Source organism: Phoca vitulina, unplaced genomic scaffold, assembly GCF_004348235.1.
Source record: "Phoca vitulina isolate PV1807 unplaced genomic scaffold, GSC_HSeal_1.0 scaffold16, whole genome shotgun sequence".
NCBI lineage: Eukaryota > Metazoa > Chordata > Mammalia > Carnivora > Phocidae > Phoca > Phoca vitulina.
Genome location: NW_022589719.1, coordinates 26942739 through 26969600, shown reverse-complemented (window position 1 = coordinate 26969600; position 26862 = coordinate 26942739). Strand labels below are relative to the sequence as shown.

The following is a 26862-nucleotide window of genomic DNA, read 5'->3' as shown; positions in this document are numbered from 1 at the left end:
CTGCAAGGTTCTCACTACATTTGTTCTTTTATTCAGCTATTTTTTACAACAAATATTTATTGACTATCTACTATGTGTCAGATGCTTTTCTACAGAAGACTGGTATTCATGTGTATAGGTTGTGAAAATATTGAAATATATTCTTCTTGTGGGGCAGAGCAAGATGGCGGAGGAGTAGGAGACTTAAATATCATCTGGTCCCAGGAATTCAGCTAGATAGGGATCAAACCATTCTGAACACCTACGAACTCAACAGGAGATTGAAGAAAAGAATAGCAACAACTCTGAACAGAAAAGTGACCACTTTCTGGAAGGAAGGACATGCGGAGAAGTGAATCTGAGGCGATATTCGGGAGGATAGATGGCGGGGGAGGGGTCCTCCCTCGGCCACTTCTGGCAAGTGATAGAGCAGCGGAGCACAAAATCGGAACTTTTAGAAGTCAGCTCTGCTGAGGGACATCGCTCCAGTGGCTAAGCGGGGGCGGGGGGGGTGTGGAACCCTTGTGGGACAGTGTGGTCTCAGGACCCTCGGGGTCACAGAAAGACTGGGGGTGCCTGAGTGCGGCAGAGCTCCCAGGTATTGGAGCGGGGAAGCCGGCTGCAGAGACGGAGCGGAGGCACGGGCTCTCAGCTCGGGGTTGCCATAAACCGTGATCCGCGGCACAGTTGGGCCACTGCTCCTCCAGCAGGGACCCAACAAGCGGCAGATCTGGGGAGACTCCCCTTCCTCCCCCGGGAGGAGCGGCGTGGAAGAGCACCACAGGGATCTGCTGGGTTTGGAGACTCCACACCGAGTCGGGTGCCAGAGATAGAAATGCTCGGTCACAGGCCAGGTGAGCATGGAGTGCGGCCGGAGACAGGGGAGACAGGAGTGACTGACTGCTTTTCTCTGGGGGCTCACTGAGGAGTGGGGCCCCAAGTTCTCGGCTCCTCCGGGGTGTTGGGAAAATTGGACAGCCACATGCAGAAGAATGAAACTGGACCATTGCCTTACACCACACACAAAAATAGACTCAAAGTGGTTGAAAGACCTAAATGTGAGACAGGAGTCCATCAAAATCCTAAAGGAGAACACAGGCAGCAACCTCTTTGACCTCAGCCGCAGCAACTTCTTCCTAGAAACATTGCCAAAAGCAAGGGAAGCAAGGACAAAAATGAACTATTCGGACTTCATCAAGATAGAAAGCTTTTGCACAGCAAAAGAAACAGTCAACAAAACCAAAAGACAACCAACAGGATGGGAGAAGATATTTGCAAATGACATATCAGATAAAGGGCTAGTATCCAAAATCTATAAAGAACTTATCCAACTCAACACCCAAAGAACAAATGATCCAATCAAGAAATGGGCAGAAGACAGGAACAGACATTTTTGCAAAGAAGACATCCAAATGGCCAACAGACACAGGAAAAAGTGCTCCACATCGCTCGGCATCAGGGAAATCCAAATCAAAACCTCAATGAGATACCACCTCACACCAGTCAGAATGGCTGAAATTAACAAGTCAGGAAATGACAGATGTTGGCGGGGATGCGGAGAAAGGGGAACCCTCCTACACTGCTGGTGGGAATGCAAGCTGGTGCAGCCACTCTGGAAAACAGTATGGAGGTTCTTCAAAAAGTTGAAAACAGAGCTACCATATGACCCAGCAATTGCACTACTGGGTATTTACCTCAAAGATACAAATGTAGGGATCTGAAGGGGTACGTGCACCCTGATGTTTATAACAGCAATGTCCACAATAGCCAAACTGTGGAAAGAGCCAAGATGTCCATCGACAGATGAATGGATAAAGAAGAGGTGGTATATATATACAATGGAATATTATGTAGCCATCAAAAGAAATGAGATCTTGCCATTTGCAACGACGTGATGGAACTGGAGAGTGTTACGCTGAGCAAAATAAGTCAATCAGAGAAAGACATGTATCATATGACCTCACTGATATGAGGAATTCTTAATCTCAGGAAACAAACTGAGGGTTGCTGGAGTGGTGGTGGGTGGGAGGGATGGGGTCGCTGGATGATAGACACTGGGGAGGGTATGTGCTATGGTGAGCGCTGTGAATTGTGCAAGACTGTTGAATCACAGATCTGTACCTCTGAAACAAATAATGCAATATATGTTAAGAAAAAAAAAGAAGATAGCAGGAGGGGAAGAATGAAGGGGGGAAATCGAAGGGGGAGACGAACCATGAGAGACGATGGACTCTGAAAAACAAACTGAGGGTTCTAGAGGGTAGGTGGGTTGGAGGATGGGTTAGCCTGGTTATGGGTATTAAAGAGGGCATGTTCTGCATGGAGCACTGGGTGTTATACTCCAATAGTGAATTATGGAACACTACATCAAAAATTAATGATGTAATGTATGGTGATTAACATAACATAATAAAAAAAAAGAAATATATTCTTCTTGTAGGTTAACAGTTACTTTTCCAAGCTTACCAAGTACCCTATCTGCTCTGATCCCTGCCTTGGAAACCCTGAAATTCTTCATGACCCACTGATTAAGGAATAATTGGGTCCACAAGAGGCCTCTAGGACACTCACACTATGGTCCTCACTTATTCTGATTAGTCATTAAACAAGATAGACTTAATCATACTCCCACAGGACTTCCAGGATGGTGGGTACGTAAGCCAAACACCTTCTCTTGCTTGGATCTGGTATACAGCATCACTGTCAAGATGGCCATAGCCCAAAAGTCTGATCTCAGCCACCAGAGGATCAAACGGACAATTTGGGTTCAGTTGAAGAAAATGTTTTCTAAGAATCAGAATTATCTGCAGACAGTAGGTAGGGAGCCACCCTGCCCTGGAGGCATCTAAGCAGAGGTTGGATTATATTGGATTGTGAGACTATATTGGAGGTGGCACAAGCTTTGGCTGGGAGAGCAGGTCCACTCCAATTATGGGATTCTATAATTCTATGATTCTAAATTGGGCATCAGTAAACTACAGACCATAGCCAAAATCCAGCCCCGCCCCAACCCATTTTTGTAAATAAAGATTTATTGGAACACAGCATGCCCATTAATTTACATATCATCTACTTTTGAATTACAAGGGCAGAACTGAATAGTTACCACAGAGATCATTTTGTTTCAAAGCCTAAATTTTTTTACTCACTGGCCATCTACAGGAAAAATTTGTCAACCCCATTCTAAAAGCCTCCTAGGATGAATTCTTTGATAAAGCAACCAATCACTTCTAATTTACCTTTCTCATTAACCCAGATGGCATGGCTACTAGATTGTTTTCCTTAAAAAGATGCCTGTCTTTGTTTAGGATATTAGTAAAAAATATTCAGGTGATCCCTCAGAGTCAGTACGGCTTCCCATGCTGTCAAATGGACAACCAAAGGAAAGTTAAGCTCCTGAGATGCTATAATATGCCTCTTCTCCTATTTCCATTGTGAAAGGACTGAACTACAGAGTCAACCTGAACATAGCGGCAAGCTCAGCAAAGCTGAAAGTAGATACACACTGAGCTCCTACCTGCGTCCTATGGAGCTTTACATGGATGATTATTTACAACTTCACCTGTTACATACAGGTAGATGCTACTACTTATGTTTCATAGTTGATGTGACGGGGGTTTAGGGAGGCTCCAGAACTTGCCCAAAAGTCACATATGGAACCAGGATGTTGCCTACATTTCAATTCTGAAAACTCTGCTTCCCATCCATGTTTATCAGCCCAGACTTAAGATATTTTGAGTTACTATACTAAGCAGAACAAAATCTAGAGACTGAATAGACCCACAACCCAGCCCATGCTGTTAATGTCACATTTAGATCACCAAAAAAAGCAGAGACAATAGGAATATCTTTTTTAAAGGATTTATTTATTTTAGAGAGAGTGAGCAAGCAAGAGAGTTCACAATTGGGGGAGGGGCAGAAGGAGAGGGAGAATCTCAAGTACACTCCCCACTGAGCAAGGAGCCCAGTGCAGGTCTCAATCCCATAACCTTGAGATCATGACCCCAGCCAAAAACAAGAGCTGGAAGCTCAACCCACTGAGCCACCCAGGCACTCCTGAAACAATAGGAATATTTCAGTGGAGGACCCAAAGCTCCCAACTCCAAATAATTCTGGAAGAACCACCTCACCTAATTTGCTTGTTTTACCTTAACCTATTCATGATTATTTTAGGTAGAAAGAAAAATGTCTCTGTTCAAAGTCCCATCTGAAGATCCTGTGGTTAAGGAGGGAAAGATTGAATGTTAGACTGTTTTGTTATCCAATAATGAAACAAATATAGAAATATGAAATCTGCCAGCAGTTGACCCAGGGAGGTCAAATGCCACTCAGTCAATTCTTTTGTTCAGCTATTCCTCAAAGAGGAAGTTACATGACAGGAAAGACGTGGGGACCGAGAATCAAGGACATAGAGGAATCCCACTGTATTTCCAGTCCTGTTGTGTACAAAGTCCTTCATGTGAAGCTGCTTTCAGCTGAAGGAAAATACAAGAAGCACTCTTCATATTAGACTGATGTCATTTGGAACCCCGAAGGCGGATGGGGAGGGGGAATGGGTTGGTCCTAACTGCTCTGTCTCTGCAGAGCTTAGATTGGAGAGGAGATGGAAAAGGAAGGGAGCTCTGAGGGTTCACTCAGTCACCCAGACTCTTAAAAGAGCATTAAATTTGGTATTGGCTAATCCAAATATAGCACCTACAATGGGTGCCCGACAAATAATAGATGCTCAATAAGTATTTAGGGAGGTGGGTTGGGGGGATGGGGTAACTGGGTGATGGGCATTAAGGAGGGCACATGATGTGATGAGCACTGGGTATTATACACAACTGATGAATTACTGAACTCTACTTCCGAAACTAATGATATATGTTGGCTGACTGAATTTAAATTTTAAAAAACAAGTATTTATTTAACGGGTGGATGAATCAGGCTTTCATTAGAATGTCCTGGAGAACTGTGCTGGGAAGGGTACGGAGGCAGCCTCAGAGCTCAGCAGGAATGAATGGTATGACTGATGAGTGATGTCTGCATGACGTGGAATAAGGAAGTGCAGCCTAAAGAGTCAGTGACTGTTTCTTCTTTATTGCAGTGAAAATGTCACCTTACACCACAGACCGTGTCCCTCAAACCTACATGTGGAAATGGCAAAGAGAAAAAAAGGAGCAGAAAGGGAATAGTGGATGAGGAGAAAAAGCATTAGCAAAATTGGGAGGAAGAGGGGAGGGAAAAGTGTTAACCAAGAAAAGAAGAAAAATGGCATAGGCTGGCAAATCCTAACCTAGCTTTCAGTGGGAATATGCGGCATTTCACATGGGCCTTCTGTTTTTACCAAGGTTAAAAGGACTCAAGGAAACACAATGTTCTTATTTTTGGGGTCAGAATGCAAACAATCCTGGTGGGAAGAACAGTCTCAGAGGGGAAGAGCTTGACAAAGCAGCTCTCCAAACATCAGCTTAGCAATCAACTCTTCAAGAAAAGAAAATGTGGTCACTTTGTTAACTGATACTTCCTGGATTTTCCAGAACCAAGTTGATTCCAGAATCTATAAAAGACATTGTTCCTCAACCCATTTTGCGACCATTTGACTGGTTTCCTGGATTCCTGCTAAAAATAAGAAAGGGATTGGTCCCCGCAAACACAGCCAGGGTTTCCTGCCCATGTCAGACCGCAGGTGATATGCAGAAGTAGGAAACAGCTAGACCTGCTCCAAGCCCACACATAACTGAACCTCACACGTGAATCATGGTTTGGCTCAGAAGGTTGCACGTGCTCAGGCTGAGAAAGAAAGCAGACGTGGGACTTCCCTCTTGCCTGTTTCTGGAGGAAGTGAAATCACACTTTTGCAGCACTGAGGTATATCTTTTGCATAAAAGTGGCCTTTTTCTTTTAGAGACCAACATTGTGGTTTTTAGGCCCTTGAGAGTAGCCATCTGGAGAGTTTCTGGGATTGCATATGCATTTCAGCACAAGAAAAAGCAGAGGAAGTTGCCAGTGAGCAGAATAAAGCAGGAAAGGAATGTGTGACCCCCTCTTCCCCCCATAGTCAAGGTCTCATGGCCACTTCCTCACACCTGACCACCATGAGCAGCAATTCCTGCCGGTAGCACGCAAATTTAAGTTGTGCTGGAATTCCCATCATTCTACACTTCTCCTTTCATTGTTTCTCCATGAATAGAAAAGAGAACTTCCTTGAACACAGCAATCGCGGGCTTCACATCATTTCAGGTATATGGAAATTCCAAAAATAATTTGTTTCTTTTGTGTTTAAAACGCATTTTCATTGCTTATTTTCCTGAGTACAAAAGCGATGATTGTTCCACACCCATCCCTGTGTTTGCTACTTAGTAGATTCTCACTAAAAATGTGTCAGATGAGTAAAGATATGCTCCTTGTTGAAAACTCCAAAAATATACGAAAGTGAGAGGGAAAAATTTAAATCATCTATAAAACCTACAAGCTGGATACCATCGCTGTCAATGAGTTGGTGTGTATCTCTCTTGTGATATATATGTGTACATGGTGGAGGTCACACTAAGTGTCTATCATGCTTTTATCACTTAACATTATGGCATAAGAATTTCTTACGTTACTAAAATTTTTTGAAAATATAGTTATGTATAACACCCAGTGCTATCCACAACTAATGAATCATTGAACACCACATCAAAAACTAATGATGTACTATATGTTGGCTAACTGAACATAATATTAAAAAAATAAAAATTTAAAAAGACCTAATTACAAGATAAAAAAAAAGATAAAATAAAGAAAATATAGTTATGATGGCTGTAAAATATTTTGTCATATGGATGCAATATAATTTCACTCCTCTTGGCTCTTTTAGCTATTTTCCACTTTTTGCTATGGTAGAAATGAAGAAGACTGTCCAAACAACAGGACAACTGTGTGCATTCAGAGATATAGTAACACCTGCATAGAGAATGATCTATATTCGCCTTGCTTTTATTCTCATTGCAGAAGAGTGAGAATGCAACAGGATCTATTAACAGGAAAACAAAAAATAAGAAACTGTCAGCATGTCTCCAAAACCGGGTCAGTGTGAGGGTTTTCTCGTGATGATGAACTAGCCCTGCGAGAGTCTGACAAGGAGTGTGTGGGGATTTTAATAGACTTTTTGGAAGTACTCGAGGGCACTCACCTCTAATTTTTCTAGTGGTCAAATCACTCTACTGAGCTACAAATTTATAACTAACTCATTTATAAATTAGCCAGGACATCCCGTGCACAGGCTTGCTTCTGTGGCCAAATATAAACGACACTGGCTCATACATTAATCCCTCCCCGATATAAGTAGATTCCTCCATGCATGATAAACTAGCCATGAATAAACCCAGAACATCACCAAGGTTTTAATAAGAGTGAGTTCCACCTGTGAACCTGGACAACTGGTCTATTTCTACCTGAAAACAGCTGTCACTGCATCGGGGGCAATATGCCGCCATTCAGTTCCCTGAGAACTCTTCCCAGGTTGCATGTAGGTGATGGTGTCGTGATACATGTAAACTGAAACATCATGTTTTCAGCCTCAGCACTGCATCTGGTTCGTGGTAAGATTTGGGGGGGCCATGAGGGTACCATTGGGAGCTTCGTTAATTGCTTTGGATTATTTGGCTACCACTGAATGTACTAAGATGCTCCCTACTGGTCTTAAAGTAGTGATGGAGCTGGGCTTCGATGAATCCTGTGCTAGATCAGTGGGTCTGGAAACACTCTTCCAAATTACGGGGTCTAATAGGCACAGAAGGAAATTCATGAAATTATGTTCTCCTGACGATAGAACAAATGAATTGTTGCTTTAAAAAAATGAGTAATAAAGAGGCACATTCTTTTTTATGCACCTATACTGAGTACATGAACTTAGCAGCAGAACAAAAAATTAAAGATGTAACAGCAGGTACCCACTTATTGCCCACTGTGTACACACACACACACACACACACACACAGAGGATGTATAAGTGTGTATATACATACACAAATATTCCTGGGCCACTGTCTGCTTTTCATCAATCAAAATCTAGATTAGAGTGTGGATTTTCTCTTTGCTTAAACATTTCTGCATGGAAGGAAACGACAGTGTGCGGATCACTGGCTTTGACTCTGGATGCGGAGGACAGTACACACTGAGGTTTCCAGCGTGCAGCAAAACCCAGTCCTCTCCAGGCCTCTACGGTCCTGCCTCAGGTAATAGCACCTCCGAAGCCTGGACTAAGGCTTGTGACAGGGAAACCCCACAGGACTTATGTCCAAGATTTTCCCTCCTTTCCCGTGTGTGAACTGCCTTCCCCTCCGGTGAATGGGAGCCCAGGACTTGGCCTTGACCTACAGCGAGCCTAGGTAAGGTGGAGGCGCGGCGTCTCAGCAATGCTGATGTTGCCATTCACCTCTGCATTTATAGTAAAAGGAAACTGATGCTGGAGTCCCAAGAGAGAGCCGTCAAGGAAAATTTGAAACATCAGAGCAGAACATGAAACCAAAGGTTTCTTTCAAAGCCGGAAATCTCCTGTGAAGGAAGCAGTAAGACATGTGGTCGCCCTTTTTCTGAGAGCCCACTGCTGTTGCAGTCACTAGCCTGGGGCTGGGGGGCGGTGGGGGCAGTTAGGGTGGTTACCTGTTCAGAATATAGGGCTGCGTTCGCATACCTGGTACAACATGATTTTCTTCAAAGTCCTGATGGGCCTTAGCATTCTGATAGACTCTCATTTCCCTATTTTGCCCTGAGATTAGCCTGAAGAGGAACTGGTGGCTTGAGGAGAACTGTTGTATGTGTTTGTCTCAGCAGCTGCCTTCTTTCCCATCTGTTCAGTTTGCACCAAGCTCGCTGGCTGCGACTTAGGGCTGGCGTGTGGTTGGGGCTGAGCCATGAACGGCCTCGGGGGTGCCATCCTCTTCTGGGCGGTAGTAGCATGGGCTAAAACGGACAAGCCTTTGGGAGAGACAAATGAGGCTGGATTTCAAAAATGCAAGAATGCCTTAAAACTACCTGTTCTAGAAGCCTTACCCGGAGGGGGCTGGGATAACCTGCGGAATGTGGACATGGGACGGGTGATGGACCTGACTTACGGGAGCTGTAGGACCACAGAGGATGGACGGTACATCATCCCCGATGAAATCATCAGCATCGCCCAGAAACAGAGCAACCTAGAGATGAACTCCGAAATCCTGGGGTCCTGGGTGAATTACCAGAGCAGCACCTCCTTCTCCATCAACTTGGAGCTTTCCCTTTATTCCAAGATCAATGGCAAATTCTCCTCTGATTTTCAGAAGATGAAGACCCTTCAAGTGAAAGACCAAGCTATAACTACCCGGGTTCAGGTAAGAAACCTGATCTACACGGTCAAAATCAACTCAGCTTCAGAACTAAGCCGGAGGTTTAAGAAGGAGCTCATGGACATCTCTGACCGCCTGGAGAACAACCAGACGCGGATGGCCACCTACCTGGCAGAGCTTCTGGTCCTCAACTATGGCACCCACGTCATCACCAGCGTGGATGCTGGAGCTGCTCTCATCCAGGAGGACCACATCAGATCCTCATTCTTACAGGACGGCCAGAGCAGTCACACTGCTGTGACCGCATCCGCTGGGATTGCCTTCATGAACGTGGTGAACTACAAATTTGAGGAGAACTACACGTCGCAGAGCGTCCTCACCAAGAGCTATCTCTCAAACCGAACCAACTCCAGGGTGCAAAGCATCGGAGGGGTTCCTTTTTACCCAGGCATCAGCCTCCAGGCCTGGCAGCAGAGCATCACCAACCACCTGGTGGCCATAGACCGCGATGGCCTGCCTCTGCATTTCTTCATCAACCCCGACATGCTGCCTGAGTTGCCGGGGCCCTTGGTGAAGAAGCTGTCCCGCACGGTGGAGGCTGCCGTGAGGCATTATTACACGTTCAACACCTACCCTGGATGCACAGATGTCAACTCGCCCAACTTCAACTTTCAGGCCAACACTGATGATGGCTCTTGCGAGGGGAAAATGACCAATTTCTCCTTTGGAGGAGTTTATCAGGAATGCACCCAGCTCTCAGGGAGGGAGACTGCTCAGCTCTGCCAAGACTTGGAGCAGAAGAATCCGCTCACTGGTGATTTCTCCTGCCCCTCTGGCTACTCCCCAGTCCACCTGCTGTCCCAGATCCACGAGGAGGGTTACAACCACCTGGAGTGTCGACGGAGATGCACCCTCCTCATCTTCTGCAAGACGGTGTGCGAAGATGTGTTCCGGGTGGCAAAGGCTGAATTTAGGGCTTTTTGGTGCGTGGCGAGTGGCCAAATACCGGAAAACTCAGGACTGCTTTTTGGGGGCCTCTTCACTGGTAAGAGCATAAACCCTTTGACAAATGCACAGGCCTGCCCGGCTGGCTATTTCCCACTGAGACTTTTTGAAAACCTCAAGGTATGTGCCTCTCAGGACTATGAGTTGGGATATAGGTTTTCCGTCCCCTTTGGTGGGTTCTTTAGCTGTGCAGTTGGAAACCCCTTGGTAAATTCTGCCATAGCCAACGATTTAGGGGCACCTTCTCTAAAAAAGTGTCCTGGGGGCTTCAGCCAACACCTAGCCCTCATCAGTGATGGATGCCAAGTGTCCTACTGCGTCAAGGCCGGGCTTTTCACAGGAGGCGCTCTGCCCCCTGCCAGGCTCCCACCTTACACCCGGCCACCCCTCATGAGTCAGGCTGCCACCAACACTGTCATTGTGACAAATAGCGAGACGGCAAGTTCCTGGATTAAAGACTCCCAGACCCGCCAGTGGAGGCTGGGGGAGCCGTTAGAGCTGCGCAGGGCCATGGGGGTCATCCGCGGGGACGGCAGTGGTCTGTCGGGAGGGGCAGCAGCTGGGGTCACAATGGGGGTCACCACTGTCCTGGCAGCCACCATTGCCCTGGCCGTCTATGGCACCCGGAAGTACAAGAAGAGGGGCTACCAGGCATTGGACGACGAGAGGCAGAGTTTGGCGGCGGGCTCTGCAGAGACGGGGGGCGCCCCTGGCCAAGAGCAGGAGCAGAGTCCAGCCTAAATCTCTCCCGGGAAACGTCTCTCTCGTCTCTGTAAGCATGCCTTTCATCGCTTCACTCTTCACTTCTGCCTTCCTGAGGACTGGCGTGGCAGGTGCAAGAAAAAGCAGGTATAACTTTGTGACTTCCTTAGGGCTCCCGGCCACAAAATGAACAGAGCTGCGTGGACAGGGTTGGGGTGGGGTAGGAGAGCCAACGTGACTTTTTAAGCCAAAGTCATCGTGGGGGCTAAAACATGAAGGGGGTATCTTTTCTCTGTGTGCATCGTTGATTATCTTCACCTGAATACATACGTGAGAAAAGAGACGGGGGGAGCATGTTGACCTTTGGATTTGGAGACCATGCATTTAATCTGAGATCGGCCACGGTTTCCAATTCACGAGCTGTAAGAATTTCTGTCTAAGTGTTACCCTCTTACTGTTTTGTTTTTTTAAAAATCTCTCTGGAGTTCATGCTCCTGGAGGCCGAAAATTCCGCCAGAAGATACGGGAAGTCCCGCATGGCTACTGATTTTCACTGTTGAGAGCTCTGTACTGATGGATGGGGTCCCCTCAAGCTCATCTGAACAGCAAGATGTTGTCTCTACTAAGTCCACATTTTCCAGCCTTCCAGCCACAATCCTGACTCACTCAGACCAGGTCACTTTTGGACTTCAGAATAAAGTCCTCAAAAAAATATTTTAACTTATAATCTTCTATTAGGAGGTCAAGGGAGAAGGGATGGTTTGGAGAAAAGGCATAAGTTAAAAAAAGGGTGAGAACTGGACAAGATCCTGGCACTCAGGGGAAACTGGTTACCCTAACCACCTCCCTGGCTTATGGAGCTGCAGATTGGGGTAGAACAAGCATTACAGTTTCCTGGTCTCTGTTACCAGAGTACTACCCCTGCTTTGTCCATGAGAGGCCCTTCCCCTTTCTGTCCTCGCATCACATGTACACACCCCCAAACACACGTGTGCACCCCCCGAACACATCCCCCAAACATACACAGACACACACCCCAAACACATGTGTGCACACACACCCCCACCCTCCCTCCACACACCACATTCCAACAAGAAGTCTGCATTTTTCTAGGGGCAGGAGACAAAGTAAACCCACACCTAAGTATTATTTCCTCCCTAAAACAAAATAGAGCAGAACCTACCAATTATGTACCCTACCTTTGTTTTTTTTCCCCCAGCAGAAAAGAGGCTGACATGATCAAATCTATGTTTTTAAATGAAACAAAAAAGGCATCCAACACCTTTTGTGATACATTTATTTCTGTTCCAGGCTGACCTCCCTCAGGCATCCAGCAGGATGCATGAGTGTTTCCTGGCATTTGGGGCTTTGCTCAATTTTCTTTCTTTCTTTTTTCTTTTTTTTTTTTTTTTGAGGGGGGAGGTTTGGCCCAATTTGTATACCAATCTCACCGAATTGTAACGATTAAGGTGAGTCTATTAATACCTCTCCACGACATTTAAAAAAAAATTTTTTTATTAAGTAAATTCTACTCCCAACATGGGGCTTGAACTCACAAACCTTGAGATCAAGCGTCACATGCTCTACACACTGAGCCAGCCAGGCGCTCCTTCTCTACAACATTTTTAATAGTTACATATCTCTTCACCGAATCAGATGCCACGAATGAGTTAATTTTTATGAAGGATAATCTGTCCTCACCTCGTTAACATTCACAATCACGAGTTTAGGCTTACATAAACCCTTCTGAGAAGGCTGCAGCATCCCAGGCTGTGGGAAGATGGGAAGGAGGCTACTCATTCGTCTCACCCTCACCTTCACACTCACACTCACACTCATCCCCGGCTGCCCAGCCGCCAACACTGATTTCTGCAACCTCGTCTCTGAACTCTGCCGCTTAAGCATTAAAATATTCTCCTAAACCTCTGGGGGTTTTGTGGGTAAATTTCAGCTGAACTAACCACTTCTTTGCAAATTCCCCCATGAATTCCTTGAAGACGACTGAGTCAGAGACAAAGTACAGCTAAGGGCTCTCGGACTTTTAATGCTAACTGCCCTTTGAGATAAAAGTTCTTCACAAACTTACATTTCTAACAAAATTATGCATAAGTATGCATTAAAATGTGTACTTAAGGAACACGCTGTCTGACTGCTCATCCACAGGAAATGAAAATGCGGGGGTTTGCAGTTTTCGGGTCATTTTGCAAAGTCAGGACCCAGAGCGGGAATTTCACAGGCTCTGCTGTCTTGACCCAGGAGCTCAGGCTGGGCTCTGTGGGAAGACGAACCCCAGCTTCGCGAAAACAACACTCTCTAGACTCTCAGAAATAGAGACACATTTGGGTGATCAGGGCAGCTTTGCATTTGCATTTTGTGTTCGTGTTAGTGTCGCGATGATTAATACTAAGTATTTATTTGAGAAACAACAGCCTGCAAATTACTGAAACATACGCTACATAGTAGTCAGGTGGAGGGAACTGTAAGAAACATTTGTGTTTTTTAAGGCGGTCTTTCCCACATAGATTCACTTACATTTCCCCAGCCAGGCGGTGCGGTCTAGTTCTTGAGAGGAACAAGAAGTCAAGCCGGGTCCCTTGGTCAAATGTGGGGTGGAAAAGATATGGGGGGAAAAAGAGAAAAGGGATTCTCCCACCCCACCTTGGGGCTTGTGGTTGCTTACAGGTCGGGGAAGTGCCCCAAATGCCTCACAATTCGGTGCCCTAATCTGCAAAAAGCAGAAGGTTAACAGCAATTTGTGGTTGTTCACTTGCCATTTATTGTTCTGCACATACACCTCATGAGCACCAGGTGGCGATGTCCTCTCACAGCAACACCAAGGACTTCAAAACACACCAGTTACAAAGATTTACATTAGGACATTCGCCTTCCCTCTCCCAGAAAACCCCCACTCAATTGCCAGTGACCACAGACAAGAAAAGGGGACAGGGCCCTTTCTTGTACCACATGGAGCCTGCCCCCTACCCTCTCATGCACACAACAGTGCAATAACAGGACGAGTACTTTTGACCAAGTGTAAAACCACAGAGAAGTCCAAGTTTTACAAAAAAGGTAGAGGAAAGGATATGAAACACAAAGGCACGCACAACCACATATACACAAGTAACCTTTAAGGGATGCGCATCTGACAGAGTTAGTCCTCAATCCCATTTGTCATCCCTGGAGACTCAGGAAGGGAGAAAGTAGGCTGCTGGTGCATGAAAGGAAAGGCGTGGGATTCCCCTCGCGGGCCAGGAGACACAGCGGGAACAGCAGTGGTGGGAAAACATCCTATGTCAGAGGGGTGGGTGCTCAGGACCCCTGCTTGCAGGGTTCTCACTGAGCCCGAGACTGTGCCTTTCCAGGCTGGCACAGAAAAAGGGCAAAGGGATGCCCCCGCCTTGCCTGGCACAGTGTTAGAAAGGAGATTCAAGATCCCTTCTGCCTAGAAAGCCCCTCAGAAGAACAGCATAAGGATGAGGTCACGCCTATGGAGCATCTTCAGAGAGGAAGAGAACCGGGCACAGACATAGTCAGCATCCTAGACAGGGAAGTCTTGAAGTATGAAGACTCACTCTCAAAGTGGTATTGCCCCCGGCACCCTGCCTGGTCCATTCGCAGTCCTCTCCCTTCTTTGCTCAGCTGTCCCCTTCCCCGCCCATCCCTTCTTCTGCCTGCTGCAGGGAAACCAGCCTCTCCCCGCTGACCACTGCCAGTTGTCAGAGTGTATTTTCTTCCTCTCCCCACCTACTCCACAGCTGTGTGTTTCTACCCACTGACCCTCAATCTGTTTCCTGATCCCCGTGGGTGAGAAGCTCAGCAGACACTTGACCTGGGTCTCCTGCTGAAGGCGGAGATGGTACTAAGTCTACAGTGAGGCTCTTCAATGATCTCTGTTACACGGTAGCCTGGCAGAGGGCACGGGGTGTGATATTAAACACCGCAGCGATGTCCCTTCCACTGAGTTCATATGTTTCCTCCCGACTGTGGCAGGAAACTGTGCCCTGTGGTGCAGTGAACTCAGGTCCAATGTCCTGGTCCGCTGGTGAGATAAGATGGCGGCCGGCTGACAGGAGAAACAGGACCTAAGGTGTCAGGAACAATTCCTCTTATCAGAGCTTCCTCTGCTGGAGCCAATTAGCATCCTGATAGCCATTTGAAGAATGAGGAAAGGCTCAGCACCAGCATGTCCCAAGGAACTGGGTGACACTCAGGGGAATCCACTGGCCACACGAACATCAAAACGGTTATGGGCGAACAGCAAGGAGCTACAGAGCCAGTTTGCAGGAAAGCCTGGCTTCAGGTTCTAACTTAAGTACCATTTCTGAAGGTTCTTTTGTTTCAATTTTCTAGCATCAAAAACCTTCCAAATATTATGAAATATATATGGATATATATACGTCAAACCCCCAAAACATGAGGTATATAAATTCAAATTAGTATCCAGAGGAACTTCCCTCAAACATATAGTTCAAAGAACCCACTTTCAAAGGGGGAATTGGGTTTCCCTTCTTGATCCCCCTTCTCTCCTCCCTGACCCCCAATTCATTCCTTAAGGGAAGCAAAAAGCAAGAGGAATGCTGGAGAGGGGATAGAGTCTTGGGACACAACCCAAATGCAGGTTGGACTGGACCATGATGTGGTCCCAACCCTGTTAGGAATGAGCTAAAAAGTCTCCCTCCATGCTCTAGGTCAATCTGCAACAGATGAGGGGCCCAGCACCACCTCTGAGCTCTGATTAGCAAATGTACATGGAGACAGATCAAAGCCCTCATAGAAACAAGACTGGATGAATTGGTTAGATCCAATCTTGAAAGAGATATAAAAAGGGGTCAGTCCAGCCCTCATCTTACACTTCTTCCCAAGCACAGTTCCTTGGGACATCTGGCAAGATGCATGATTGTTACCATCTGGGTCCAAGTTTACTATGGGATGGGTTGCAAAGGGTGAGGAAAGTTAAGGAACCACAGCTTGATTGTTTGATCCCCATCAGAACTGGAGTTTGACAGTTTGCAAAACAGAATGGGAGAACAGGATGGGACTGTCCACCAACCTGGCCCAGTGGTGCATACACGCACACACACATATATATGCACATACACAGATGGCACAGAGCCCAGCGTGGGCTCTACTCACAGTGACTTGATGAAACTCATGGAATCTTTGAGCTGGTCTGGGATGAGTTGGGAAGAAGGCTTTGGGCTCCTCTCCCTGAGGACAGTTCAGATGCTAAGTGGGATGCAGACTCTGGTCTGGTCAGAGAGGGGCTGGAAACATCATGGGATGCCACCCCAGAGAGGAATCCCAGAGTCCATCCATCCACACAAGAGAACCAGATGCCTCTTTGGACAGGTCAAAAATGTGAGGAGGGAGGGCCCAGAGAAGCCAATGACTGTTATGAGAGCTAAATGTGCTCCCAGAAGCCTTTGCCTCCCTGACCCTCTTGGTGAGAAGTGCTTCCTCGCTGTACACAGAGGCATTGATTTCTGATGTCACAGCAGTTTAGCGGTTCACCCCTTTGCCCCCCAATCTTGCACAGTGAGAGCTCCTCGCCTCCAGAGGAGGAGAGAAAAGCAGAAACTCCGCTCTCAAAGGAGAGTGGAAGCAGCAAGAAGCCAGCTGAGGTACTGAACCTCAGGCTTCACAAGGCCAGGGTTTGGAGTGCCCGTGCACTGTCCGTACCCTAAGTGTGCTGACCGTGCCCCCTATTTAGGGGGGTGGGGGGGTTCTTGCCTACCCAGCACCGAAAACTCCATGGGAACAGACCGAGGATGGCCCTCATCCCTTGTCCCCTTTGTGGTGGATGAGGTTTATGAATGACGTCACCTTACTCAATCTCGCTCCCCACTGTGGCCAGGAGGGATGGGGGATGGGGATAGGACAGAAGGGGAAATGAGGGAGTCGGGAGGGCATGGCACCGACTTCCACCTTGATTCTCCCGCTTCCTGCCCTGTGGTCCCCACAGCCCCTCCTGGCCCAAAGACCCCCCTCCCCCCACCAGCTCAATCCTTCTCCTGGGCAGTGCTGTCCTCTGAAATGCCCTGGGCAGCCAGTTCAGCCAGCACATTATCCAGGTAATTGGCGTCTGGGTAGCCGTGACCTGTGAGATTAGAGCCGAACTCTGTCTTGTGGTGGACCTCGTTCCAGATGACGGTATCTGACTCGCCCGTGGTGCTTGAGGTACCAATGGCAAAGATGAGGCGGCGATCCCAGGCCACGAGCAGCAGCTTCAGCACCTGAGCGAGTCAAGGCAGGAGACCAAAGGCAGACACTTAGTGTCGGTCAAAGACTACGCCTTGGACGGCAGAGTCTTCCCAAATGTCCACCTCTTCTTGAGTCATGATGCCCCAAGCGGCACAGTGAACAGCAAGAGTTTGGGTGTGGTGTCAGGGAGGTGCAAGTCTTGGTTCTGTCACCAGTGAACTGTGGGAACTTGGACAAATGATGTCACCTTTCTGAGCCTTAATTTCCTTACTTATAAAATGGCAATGCTATGATCTGCTAAATGTTACCAGCGCTTTCATAGTAAGGACTGGCACATGCTACTCAACAAACGTTAGCTACCAACATCACAGCTAAAAGATAGGACCTAGGAATTCAAGGCACTTACGATCCCAGAGCTTCGGAAGCTGTGCCTTCGCTACCACCCCCTCCCCGAAGGGGAAATTAGGGCACACGCAGCTAGAGACGTGCCATAGTTCTCCAGGGACGTGGTTGAAGTGCTGTGACCTCTACCAGGCTATTTCATATGTATTTGCTCCCCTGGTCCTCACAAGCACACTTGGAGGCAGATCTGGCAGGGGCTATTATCGTCTCTATTTTGTAAGTGACGCCCAGTGAGGTGTTAGGCCTTGCAGAATGTTCTAATTCAGCGAAATTAAAAAAAAAAAAAAATCGTTGTTGAGTAAGACAACTGCCTAACATCCTATCCAGCATGAAGAAAGCACCCGATGTAAATGCCCTGGATACAAAAAAGAACTACCATAGGGCATCCAGGTGACTCAGTTGGTTGAGCGTCCGACTCTTGATTTCGGCTTGGGTCATGATCTCAGGATCGTGAGATCGAGCCCTGAGATGGGCTCCATGCTCAGCGGGGGATCTGTTCTCTCCCTCTCCTTCTGCCCCTCCCCTTGTTCTCTCTCTCTCTCTCTCTGAAAAATAAAAAGTATTGGGACGCCTGGTGGCTTAGTCAGTTAACCGTCTGCCTTTGGCTCAGGTCATGATCTCAGGGTCCTGGGATTGAGCCCCGCATCGGGCTCCCTGCTCAGCAGAGAGCCTGCTTTTCCCTCTGCTGCTCCCCCTGCTTGTGCTCTCTCTCTCTCTCTGACAAATAAATAAATAAAATCTTTAAAAAATAAAATAAGGGGCGCTTGGGTGGCTCAGACGGTTAAGCGTCTGCCTTCAGATCGGGTCATGATCCCAGGGTCCTGGGATGGAGCCCCGCATCGGGCTCCCTGCTCGGCGGGAAGACTGCTTCTCCTTCTCCTTCCACCTGCTGCTTCCCCTGCTTGTACACTCTCTGTCAAAAATAAATAAAATCTTTAAAAAATAAAAAAATAAAAAATAAAATAAGTATTAATAAATCTTTTCTTTTAAAGATTTTATTTATTTATTTGACAGAGACAGAGAGAGGGAACACAAGCAGGGGGCGTGGGAGAGGGAGAAGCAGGCTTCCTGTGGAGCAGGGAGCCCGACGCGGGGTTCGATCCCAGGACCCTGGGACCATGACCTGAGCTGAAGGCAGACGCTAAATGATGAGCCACCCAGGCGCCCCTCTTCTTTTTTTTTTTTTTTTTTTAAGATTTATTAACACTGGGGTGCCTGGGTGGCTCAGTCATTAAGCGCCTGCCTTCGGCTCAGGTCATGATCCCAGGGTCCTGGGATTGAGCCTTGCGTTGGGCTCCCTGCTCCTCAGGAAGACTGCTCCCTCTCCCACTCCCCCTGCTTGTGTTCCCTCTCTCACTGTGTCTCTCTCTGTCAAATAAATAAGTAAAATCTTAAAAAAAAGAACTACTGTCAACATGGTATGGGCTGGAGGTGGGAAATTATAACAGTCACAACAATAACAATAGCATACGTTAGAAATATGATCGACCTTCCCTGAGTGTTCACTTACAAGTAGCAAGCACTGGGTCATGTAGTAGTTACAACAATCAGATACAACAGGTATTCTCATTAATCCCCGTTCTGCAGATGAAGAAGCTCAGCAGAATAAGACTTGCCCTGGTCGGACACCAGGCAAGCGCAGAGGGGACCTTGACTTCAGGACTGCCTGACTTCACCGCCCGTCCATGGTCTGAATCACTACTCTGTTGACTCTCAGATGCGAATCTGTATAGATTTCAGGGAGGAAGATGCTTTTGAACCGAGTATCGGAGGGAGAGGAGGGTGTGAATACAGTTAACCCTTGAGCAACATGGGTTTGAACTGCTCAGGTCCACTTATATGCGGACTTTTTTTTTTTACAGTCCTATAAAAACTTTTATAGGACAGCACTCACAGTTTTTTTAATAACATTTTCTTTTGTCTAGCTTACTTTATTGTAAGAATACAGCATTTCATACACATACCATACAAAATATGTGTTAATTGACTGCTTGTGTAATCGGCAAGGCTTCTGGTCAACGGTAGGCTATTACTGGTTAAGTTTTGGGGTAGTCAAAAGCTTTATGTGGAGGGGCTCCTGGGTGACTCAGGCAGTTAACTGTCCGACTTGATTTGGGCTCAGGTCCTGATCTCAGGATCCTGGGATGGAGCCCTGTGTAGGGCTCCGCGCTCAGCGGAGGGTCTGCATGAGGATTCTTTCCCTCTGTCCCTCCCCCCACTCCCTCTCTGCTCCCTCCCTCTCAAATAAATAAATCTTTTTAAAAAAAGTTATATGTGGATATCAACTTCAGGAGGATGGGGGCCAGCTCCCCTGACCCCTGAGTTATTTAAGGGTCAATTGTATATCAGTAGAAAAGGACATGTAGACACAGTAAATAAATATGAGCTGAAGCGTGTGTAATTACAACAACAGTTTTCACCATGCTGGGCATTTTACAAATGCTACTTTCATTTAATTTTTACAACATCCTGTCCATGCAGATAGAAATGATCACCGCTGTTTTATAGATCCGGAAACTAAGACTTCAGAATGTTCATCTTTATGCCAGTCCCCACTTCTGGTAAATTGCAAAACTAGGACTCGGACCAAAGCCAGTCTGGTTCCCAAACCCATGCTCTTTATTACCTTGCTGTGCAAGAGCCCAGGTTAGGGCCCCAGACCAGCAGACAAATGAAAGATAAAGGTGAGGAATTAGTATGAGGGGAAGGTTTAGACCCACACTGTAGTAGGTCTTATATGCCAAACTGAGAAGGTTGTACATTGTAAAGAAGGAAGGGAAAGACATCAAAACAATTTTTTGGGTTTTTTTCCTACTTTATTTCTTCTCAACAAAAAAGCTTGATGCTAGAAACCGTGCTTTAGGATATCTAACATGTGGGGCGCCTGGGTGACTCAGTCTGTTAAGACTGCATCTAGAGTAAAGCTCAGGTCTTGATCTCAGGGTTGTGAGTTCTAGCCCTGCGTTGCGCTCCACACTGGGCATGGAGCTTTACTTTATTTTTTTTATTTTTATTTTTTTTTATGGAGCCTACTTTAAAAAAAAAGGATATTTAACCTGGTAGCAGGTGAAAGATGAAAGGATTTACTAGGTTGGGAGTGGCAGGATTAGAAAAGGAGTCAATTTAGCGGGCAGTTCACAGGGAAATGCCCCAAGTGGGGTGGTCGTTCAGAGCAAGGGTCCACTAACGTGTCCAATCTGGGTCCCAGGGATCCTGGGTATGTCATTAACATGGGGAAGGAGGCATGGAAGAGGAGCAGCTCTTGGCAAGAGGATTCAAGTTTTAGTAGTAGGACTTCATAGTGGACATGTTTAGCCAGCAGTTGGGACAGTCGATCTGGGGCTCAGGTACCGATTTGGGGCTGTTCAGGGCAATCAGGTATCAGGACTAAGCCTGACTCCTAATCTGAGGACCTTGCACTGGGCACATCTTCACGATGTGGTTGATTTTCTCATTGTTCCAAACGATCTGCTTTCTCCTCTGTAAGAGGAGAACATATCCATACCCTTTGCCGTGGGACCCAAGGGGCCACTTGTAGGCAGTTCACGACCCCATTGCTTGCATGGTGCCCAAGGCTGGTGAAATGTGAGTAGGAGCAACAAGCTTTCAGGGGCAACTCTAGTAGGATTGTACCATTCCACTTGGATTTTCTCTTGGTCCTCGGCCCAGTTCCATGGGAAGGGCATAGATCACAGAAGGGCTGCTCCTTCAAGCTGGATTCCAGGGCATGGAGCCCCGTGGAGCAGACTGAGCTGACTCAAGCAGCAAACAAGCCACAGCTACTGGCATGCAAAGTGCATGAGAAATAAACATTTGTTGAAGTCGGCCTCTGAGACTGAGGTTGTTTGTTACACAGCATGACCTGGAGAAAGCTAGCTAAAATCCACCTCTTGGGGCACCTGGGTGGCTCAGTCGGTAAGTATCTGCCTTTGGCTCAGGTCGTGATCTCAGGGTCCTGAGATCGAGTCCCGCATCAGGCTCCCTGCTCGGCAGGGAGTCTGCTTCTCCCTTTCTCTCTGCCCCACCCCTCCCCCGCTCATTCTCTCTCTCACTCTCTCTGTCTCAAATAAATAAAATAAAATCTTAAAAAATAAAATAAAATCCACCTCTCGTCCAGCACTGCACCCTAGCACCCCACAAGGGGCACAACACCCCCTAGATCTATGGTTCTTATCCTTTTTGAGGTTAGGGAAGGTTTTGAAAATCCAATGATTTTCTGGCCTTTGCCACAGAAAAATAAACATAAAAACTTCATTCTAACTTTACAATTCATAGAACCACTGAAGCCTGACCATGAATCACTGGGAATCCAGAAACCCAGTGATTTTTTTCCCTCTGCCTTTTTGGGACAGTCAGAGAATACAAAAGTACATTATAAAAGAGTAATCTCCCCCACATTAAGATCCCTGCCGCAAGGGATCTTTAATGTGCTATCAGATCACCTGGGATCTTGTTAAAATGAAGTAGGTTCTAAGGTTCTGCATTTCTACCAAGCTTCTAGGTGTGGCCCCCGGTACTGGTCCCAGGACCAGTTGCTAAGCAGCAAAGCCTGAGAGAAAGGATCCTAAAATAGATCAATTATTGCCGGTATTATCCAGGAGAAGAAAGAGCCGTACCCCCACCACCCTGCAAGAGAAAAAAATTCTAATCCTATCTACCCTTACCTATGGCTGACTCAAATATGACCTTGTTACCATGTGCATCTAGAGTAAAAAGAGACCCCGCTATTTTTAGCCTGTGCATGGCAGGAAGCAAAACTTGGGGCCCTGACACAGAAGTAAATCCTCCTCCACCCCACCCAGACGCCCGCTCTTACTTTTCTCCCTTTCTCGCTGTCCGGAAGGTAGCAGTGTCGTGGGAAGCCCCGGGCGCTGAAACTCTTCCCAGGATTCGGGTGTTCTGGCCCCTGAAAGCAGAAAGAAAGACAGCGAAGGGCGGTGTTCAACATATTTTTAACAAAGGGGAGCAGACCGTGACTAATTCAAATAATGATGACAATAATAAGGGTCGTAGTGTCTAGACAGAGAACAGATCCCAAAGCCGTGACAGTAGCGGTTTCACCTGGGTTTGGACCCAGAGGTGTTGGCTGGAGCCCTCTCTTGGGGTGTGGATACCCCGGCTGTTAAATAGGGAGAATATGAATGTTAAGTGCGCTTGGCCCCAGAGCATAGTAAGAACTCGGTAAATGTTCATCATCATCATCCAACAGCTATGCCGGCTCTTTTGTTTTACGAAAGAGGAAAACTTGCAGCCTAGAGAGGTTACTGGGCTTCTCCAATGGCTTTGCCAAAACTTAAGTCCAGGTTTCCTGGGGCACACTGAACGGTCTACCTCCAAACTACTCAGATTCACAAAAGTGCCTCTGAGCCAGGGGCCGTGTGATCACCTTCTTTATCCATTCAACCACTGGTGGACACTTAGGTTTCTACCCTGTCTTGGCTATTGTGAATAATGCGGCAGTGAACGTGGGGTGCACCAATACCCCAATTAGGCAAGCAGTCTCGGGCCGCTGGGTGGGAAAAAAACTGAAGCAGACTTCAGCCAGAAGGCAGGCTTGGTAATCAGGGTCCAGAATGTGTCCACAGGCCCCCTGAGCAGCTCATGAAAAGGGCGGGATTTTCTCCCAGTACCACTGCACATACTTCCCCCAACCCGTGCCCGCCCACACACAAAGGTCTGCCTGTAATTTCGGAGCATCTCTGACCCGTGAGGGTCTGTGGAACCCCTTGAAAAATCCCTTCTAGATGAAACCAATATAATAATGATAATTCCATGCAGCTCCTGGCACAAGCTCTCACACAAATGGTAAGTGAGTTCTGGCTGAAAAAAATGAGTGAACGAGTGAATGAATGCAAGAATGCCAAGATTGCAAGAAAACACAGACTTTTGAGGGTTTTTTTTCTTTTTTGTTTTATAATGGATGGTGGTTCCAAATTGATGTTAAAATCCTGTGATTTAAGAAAATTTTTTAATAGCGTGGTAGATCATCTATCATTTGGCAAACTGAACAGCGTTGAGTGCGATATTGGCGAAGGGAAAGGTTCCTGTGGGCTGAGAGCCGCAACACCGTCTTCTTGGAGATGCTTGGAGATGCGGGACCTGACAGCCCTGAATTCCACATCCATGCGAAATCACTCCACATTTACAACACGCTCACGGCCACAGCTGTTTGTCGGCCAGGCTGCCCGACGGAAGGGCCGATTCCCACCACGGCTCTGCCCGCGCCTCGCCCGCCTGAGACGTGCCCGGGGTGCAGCCAACCCAGACGCCCGCCCGGCACCGACCCAGCAGGGCTGCCTGCTCCCGGCCTGTCACTAAGCGGAACAGTCATGACTCTGCCTCCCTGGATCAGAGTTTCTCCCCCAGGGAATCATTCTCTGAAGGCGGAGCTCCTAGTTCTCGACTGCTCATGGAAGCCCACGCCCGTGCAGTCTCTGGGAGTCTCTGGGGACAGGGACAGACGTGGCCCTCGTGTCCTGCTGCGGATGTTCAGGGTGGGTCCACGGAGCGGCTGTCCTGACCGCAGAGAGAGGCATTTCCCTTGACACAGCCTTGGGGCCCCTCTCCCCCCTAGTGCCACCTCTCCGTTCTTCAGTCCCGGAGGCTGGGAAAAGAGCCTCCTGCAAAAGAGTTGCCCTGTCCCGATCCTCGCCCACTTCAGTCTGTTCTACTTGCCACCACGGGGCCGTCGGCTGTTTCTCCCGACTCCCACATTGTCAGTCCTGTGGCTACCATCCAAACTGGATGCCTCCAGTCATCGCAGAAGTCTCGGCGGCCCCCACATCCAACCGTATCTCGCTCTCCCTTGTCCCCAGCGCCTCCCGCGTTCGGGCCCCATGACCCAGAGTGGTCTCCTAACTGGCCTATCAGGTCTTCACCCCTCATTCTTCTGCCCGGCAGACCTTCCTGAACCGCATTCCCAATGCACAACTTTCCATGATGCTAGTCTTGCCCAGCAGCCTCTTAGTGCTCCCCAGCCTGGCAGGCGAAGTTGTAGCCCCCCACATGTTGGCGTCCTCCCATGGCCTGGCTGCGGTCCTCCTTCACCGCCTAGTCTTCTCCACTCTTCATGCGCCCTCCTCCCATCCCCCACCTTTGCAAGTCATAAATCCCAAATTAAACTCTTCCAACACCCCCATTTCCTCCCCGCTACAACTCCGCTGTGTCCTCCCACTACAAATCTCTCCATTCCTTCATGGTTCTCCAAGCTCTACTACCATGTGCCCTGCACGAGAAAGTCTCCTCCGACCCTCCCAGATAGACAGACATAAGCCCTCTTCCTCACCCTGAGAAATAGCATACTCCAATAACGCCAGTGACCAGGCACTGAGCACCTCAGCACTGCACCCAATACCACAATGTGCACATACAAATGTCATCTCCTAGCCTGCCAAACCCTCTGCACAGGAGGCTCCCAGCTCTACAGATAAAGAAACCGAGCTCAGAATGGTCAAGGGGTCGTCCAAAGTCCCAGCCAATAAGGAGTCAACCAGCTTTCAGAACCCAGGTCTGCCAGACTTTGGAGACGCTGTGTGGCCTCCCACAGCATTCATCAATGGTGCACGCCGTGTTTTGCTCTATAGTTTTGTGATGTGTATTTATTTTTCCTGAGTGGCTGGTAAGTCCCTCAAGGAAGAACCATGTTTTTTATTCAGTTCTTTTCTTTTACAGACTATCACACACCCCTGTTTTATTTCTTCCATGTGACTTATCACTAGTTGGAAGTACCTTGGTTGTGCATCTGTCTGTTGTCTTCCTCATCCCCCTTGAGTGGGGACATTAGGGGAGCAAGGACTGTCCGTTTTGTTCACCATTGTTTCTCCAGCACCTAGAATGTGCCTGGCCCATAATCCATCTCCCAATATTTGTTAAATAAGAGACAGGGGCGCCTGGGTGGCTCAGTCGGTTAAGCGTCTGCCTTCGGCTCAAGTCATGATCTCAGGGTGCTGGGATCGAGCCCTGTGTGGGGGCTCCCTGCTCAGCGGGAGGTCTGCTTCTCCCTTTCCCTCTACCCTTCCCCCTGCTCATGCTCTCTCTCTCTCAATCTCTCTCTCCCAAATAAATAAAATCTTTTAAAAAAATAAGAGACAAAATGGAAGAAGGCAAGGAGGAAGGAGGAGGGAAGGATAAACTAATAAATATTTGCCCAATAAATGAATCCAATAAGTACCCTAGATCATTTTGGAAAAGCTTCAATGTGTGATGGAAGGAACACATTTGTATTTACTGGCAGGAATACTGTTCAATTTGTTCCTTAGGACTGCCTTTCAAAGAATCAAAAGAGGAGAGAAATGCCCCTCCCCCAAATCAAAGCCAAGGAACATCTATCAAATATTAAATGCAAATGCCATTTGACAAAGAAACTCTACTTCTGGAAAATTATTCTACAGATACACTCACAGGCATACAAGGTTTTTCACTACAGCATTATTTGTTGTAGTAAAAGATTGGAAACAATCCATATGCCCCTCAAATGGAGACTGTTGAATATAAACTATGGTACATTTACATGATGGATTATCACCCAGAGCTAAGAAGGAACAAGGAAGATATACTGACATGGGAAGATCTACAAACTCTATTGTTAATTGAAAAATGCAGGGCGCATCACGGTGTGTCTAATATGTCATGTTTTGGGTGCGCATAGGCGGGGCGGAAAGCATCTTCGCTGCGCAGGCAGAGAGAAAGCCGGGGGACACATAAGAAAGTCAGAACAATGGTGGAAGGTCAGGGGCAGGGGCTGAGACCGTGTAGATGGGAGAAAGGAAACTTTTCATAGTATAAAATTATCTTAGCCCTCTCGGGCTGCTGTAACCAAAAGCCACAGGCAGGGCGGCTTAAACAACACAAGTGTGTTTAACACCGTTCCGGAGGCTGGGAAGTCTAGCGCCAGCAGATCCAGCGTCTAGTGGGCACCCCCTTCCTGGTTCACAGATCCTGTCTTCTCCCTGTGGCCTCGATGAGGCAAGGGGGGGGGTCCCTGGGGGCTCTTCTACAAGGGCACCCATCCCGTTCGTGGGGGCTCCACCACATAACCTGTTCGGTTTCACGGGTTCCCAGCTGGACAGGAACTTGCACCTGGGGTCTCCCCCACCTCTGATCTACGTGGTCTGTAGGCCAGACCTCAGATTTAGACTTTCGAGTTGATGCTGGAATGAGTTAAGACTTTGGGCACTATTGGAATAGAACGCATTTTGCACGAAAGGACAGGAAGCTGATGGGATGCTATAGACTGAAAGTCTGTGTCCCTCTGAAATTAATGGGTTGAAATCTAACCCCAAGG

General features: G+C 47.5%; 2 protein-coding genes across 2 annotated transcripts in view; one reads left to right on the top strand and one right to left on the bottom strand.

Moving 5' to 3' along the window:
• The first annotated feature begins 8419 nt into the window (after positions 1–8419).
• MPEG1 (macrophage expressed 1) lies at positions 8420–12444 on the top strand. The gene has a single exon (XM_032415078.1). It carries the CDS (start codon positions 8862–8864, stop codon positions 11013–11015), a length of 2154 nt encoding a protein of 717 aa, XP_032270969.1. The 5' UTR covers positions 8420–8861; the 3' UTR covers positions 11016–12444.
• Positions 12445–13728: 1284 nt separating this feature from the next.
• DTX4 (deltex E3 ubiquitin ligase 4) overlaps positions 13729–26862 on the bottom strand; it is a 35831-nt gene continuing 22697 nt past the window's right edge. Inside the window, exons 8-9 of the mRNA XM_032414225.1 lie at positions 22396–22485; positions 13729–17209 (exon numbers count right to left, since the gene is read on the bottom strand). Of these exons, the coding sequence (XP_032270116.1) occupies positions 16976–17209; positions 22396–22485 (324 nt within the window). The 3' untranslated portion in view covers positions 13729–16975. The remainder of the gene's footprint in view (positions 17210–22395; positions 22486–26862) is intronic.

Coding starts and splice junctions, on each gene's coding strand:
- MPEG1 (XM_032415078.1), top strand. CDS start 8,862: ATGAACGGCCTCGGGGGTGCCATCCTCTTCTGGGCGGTAGTAGCATGG.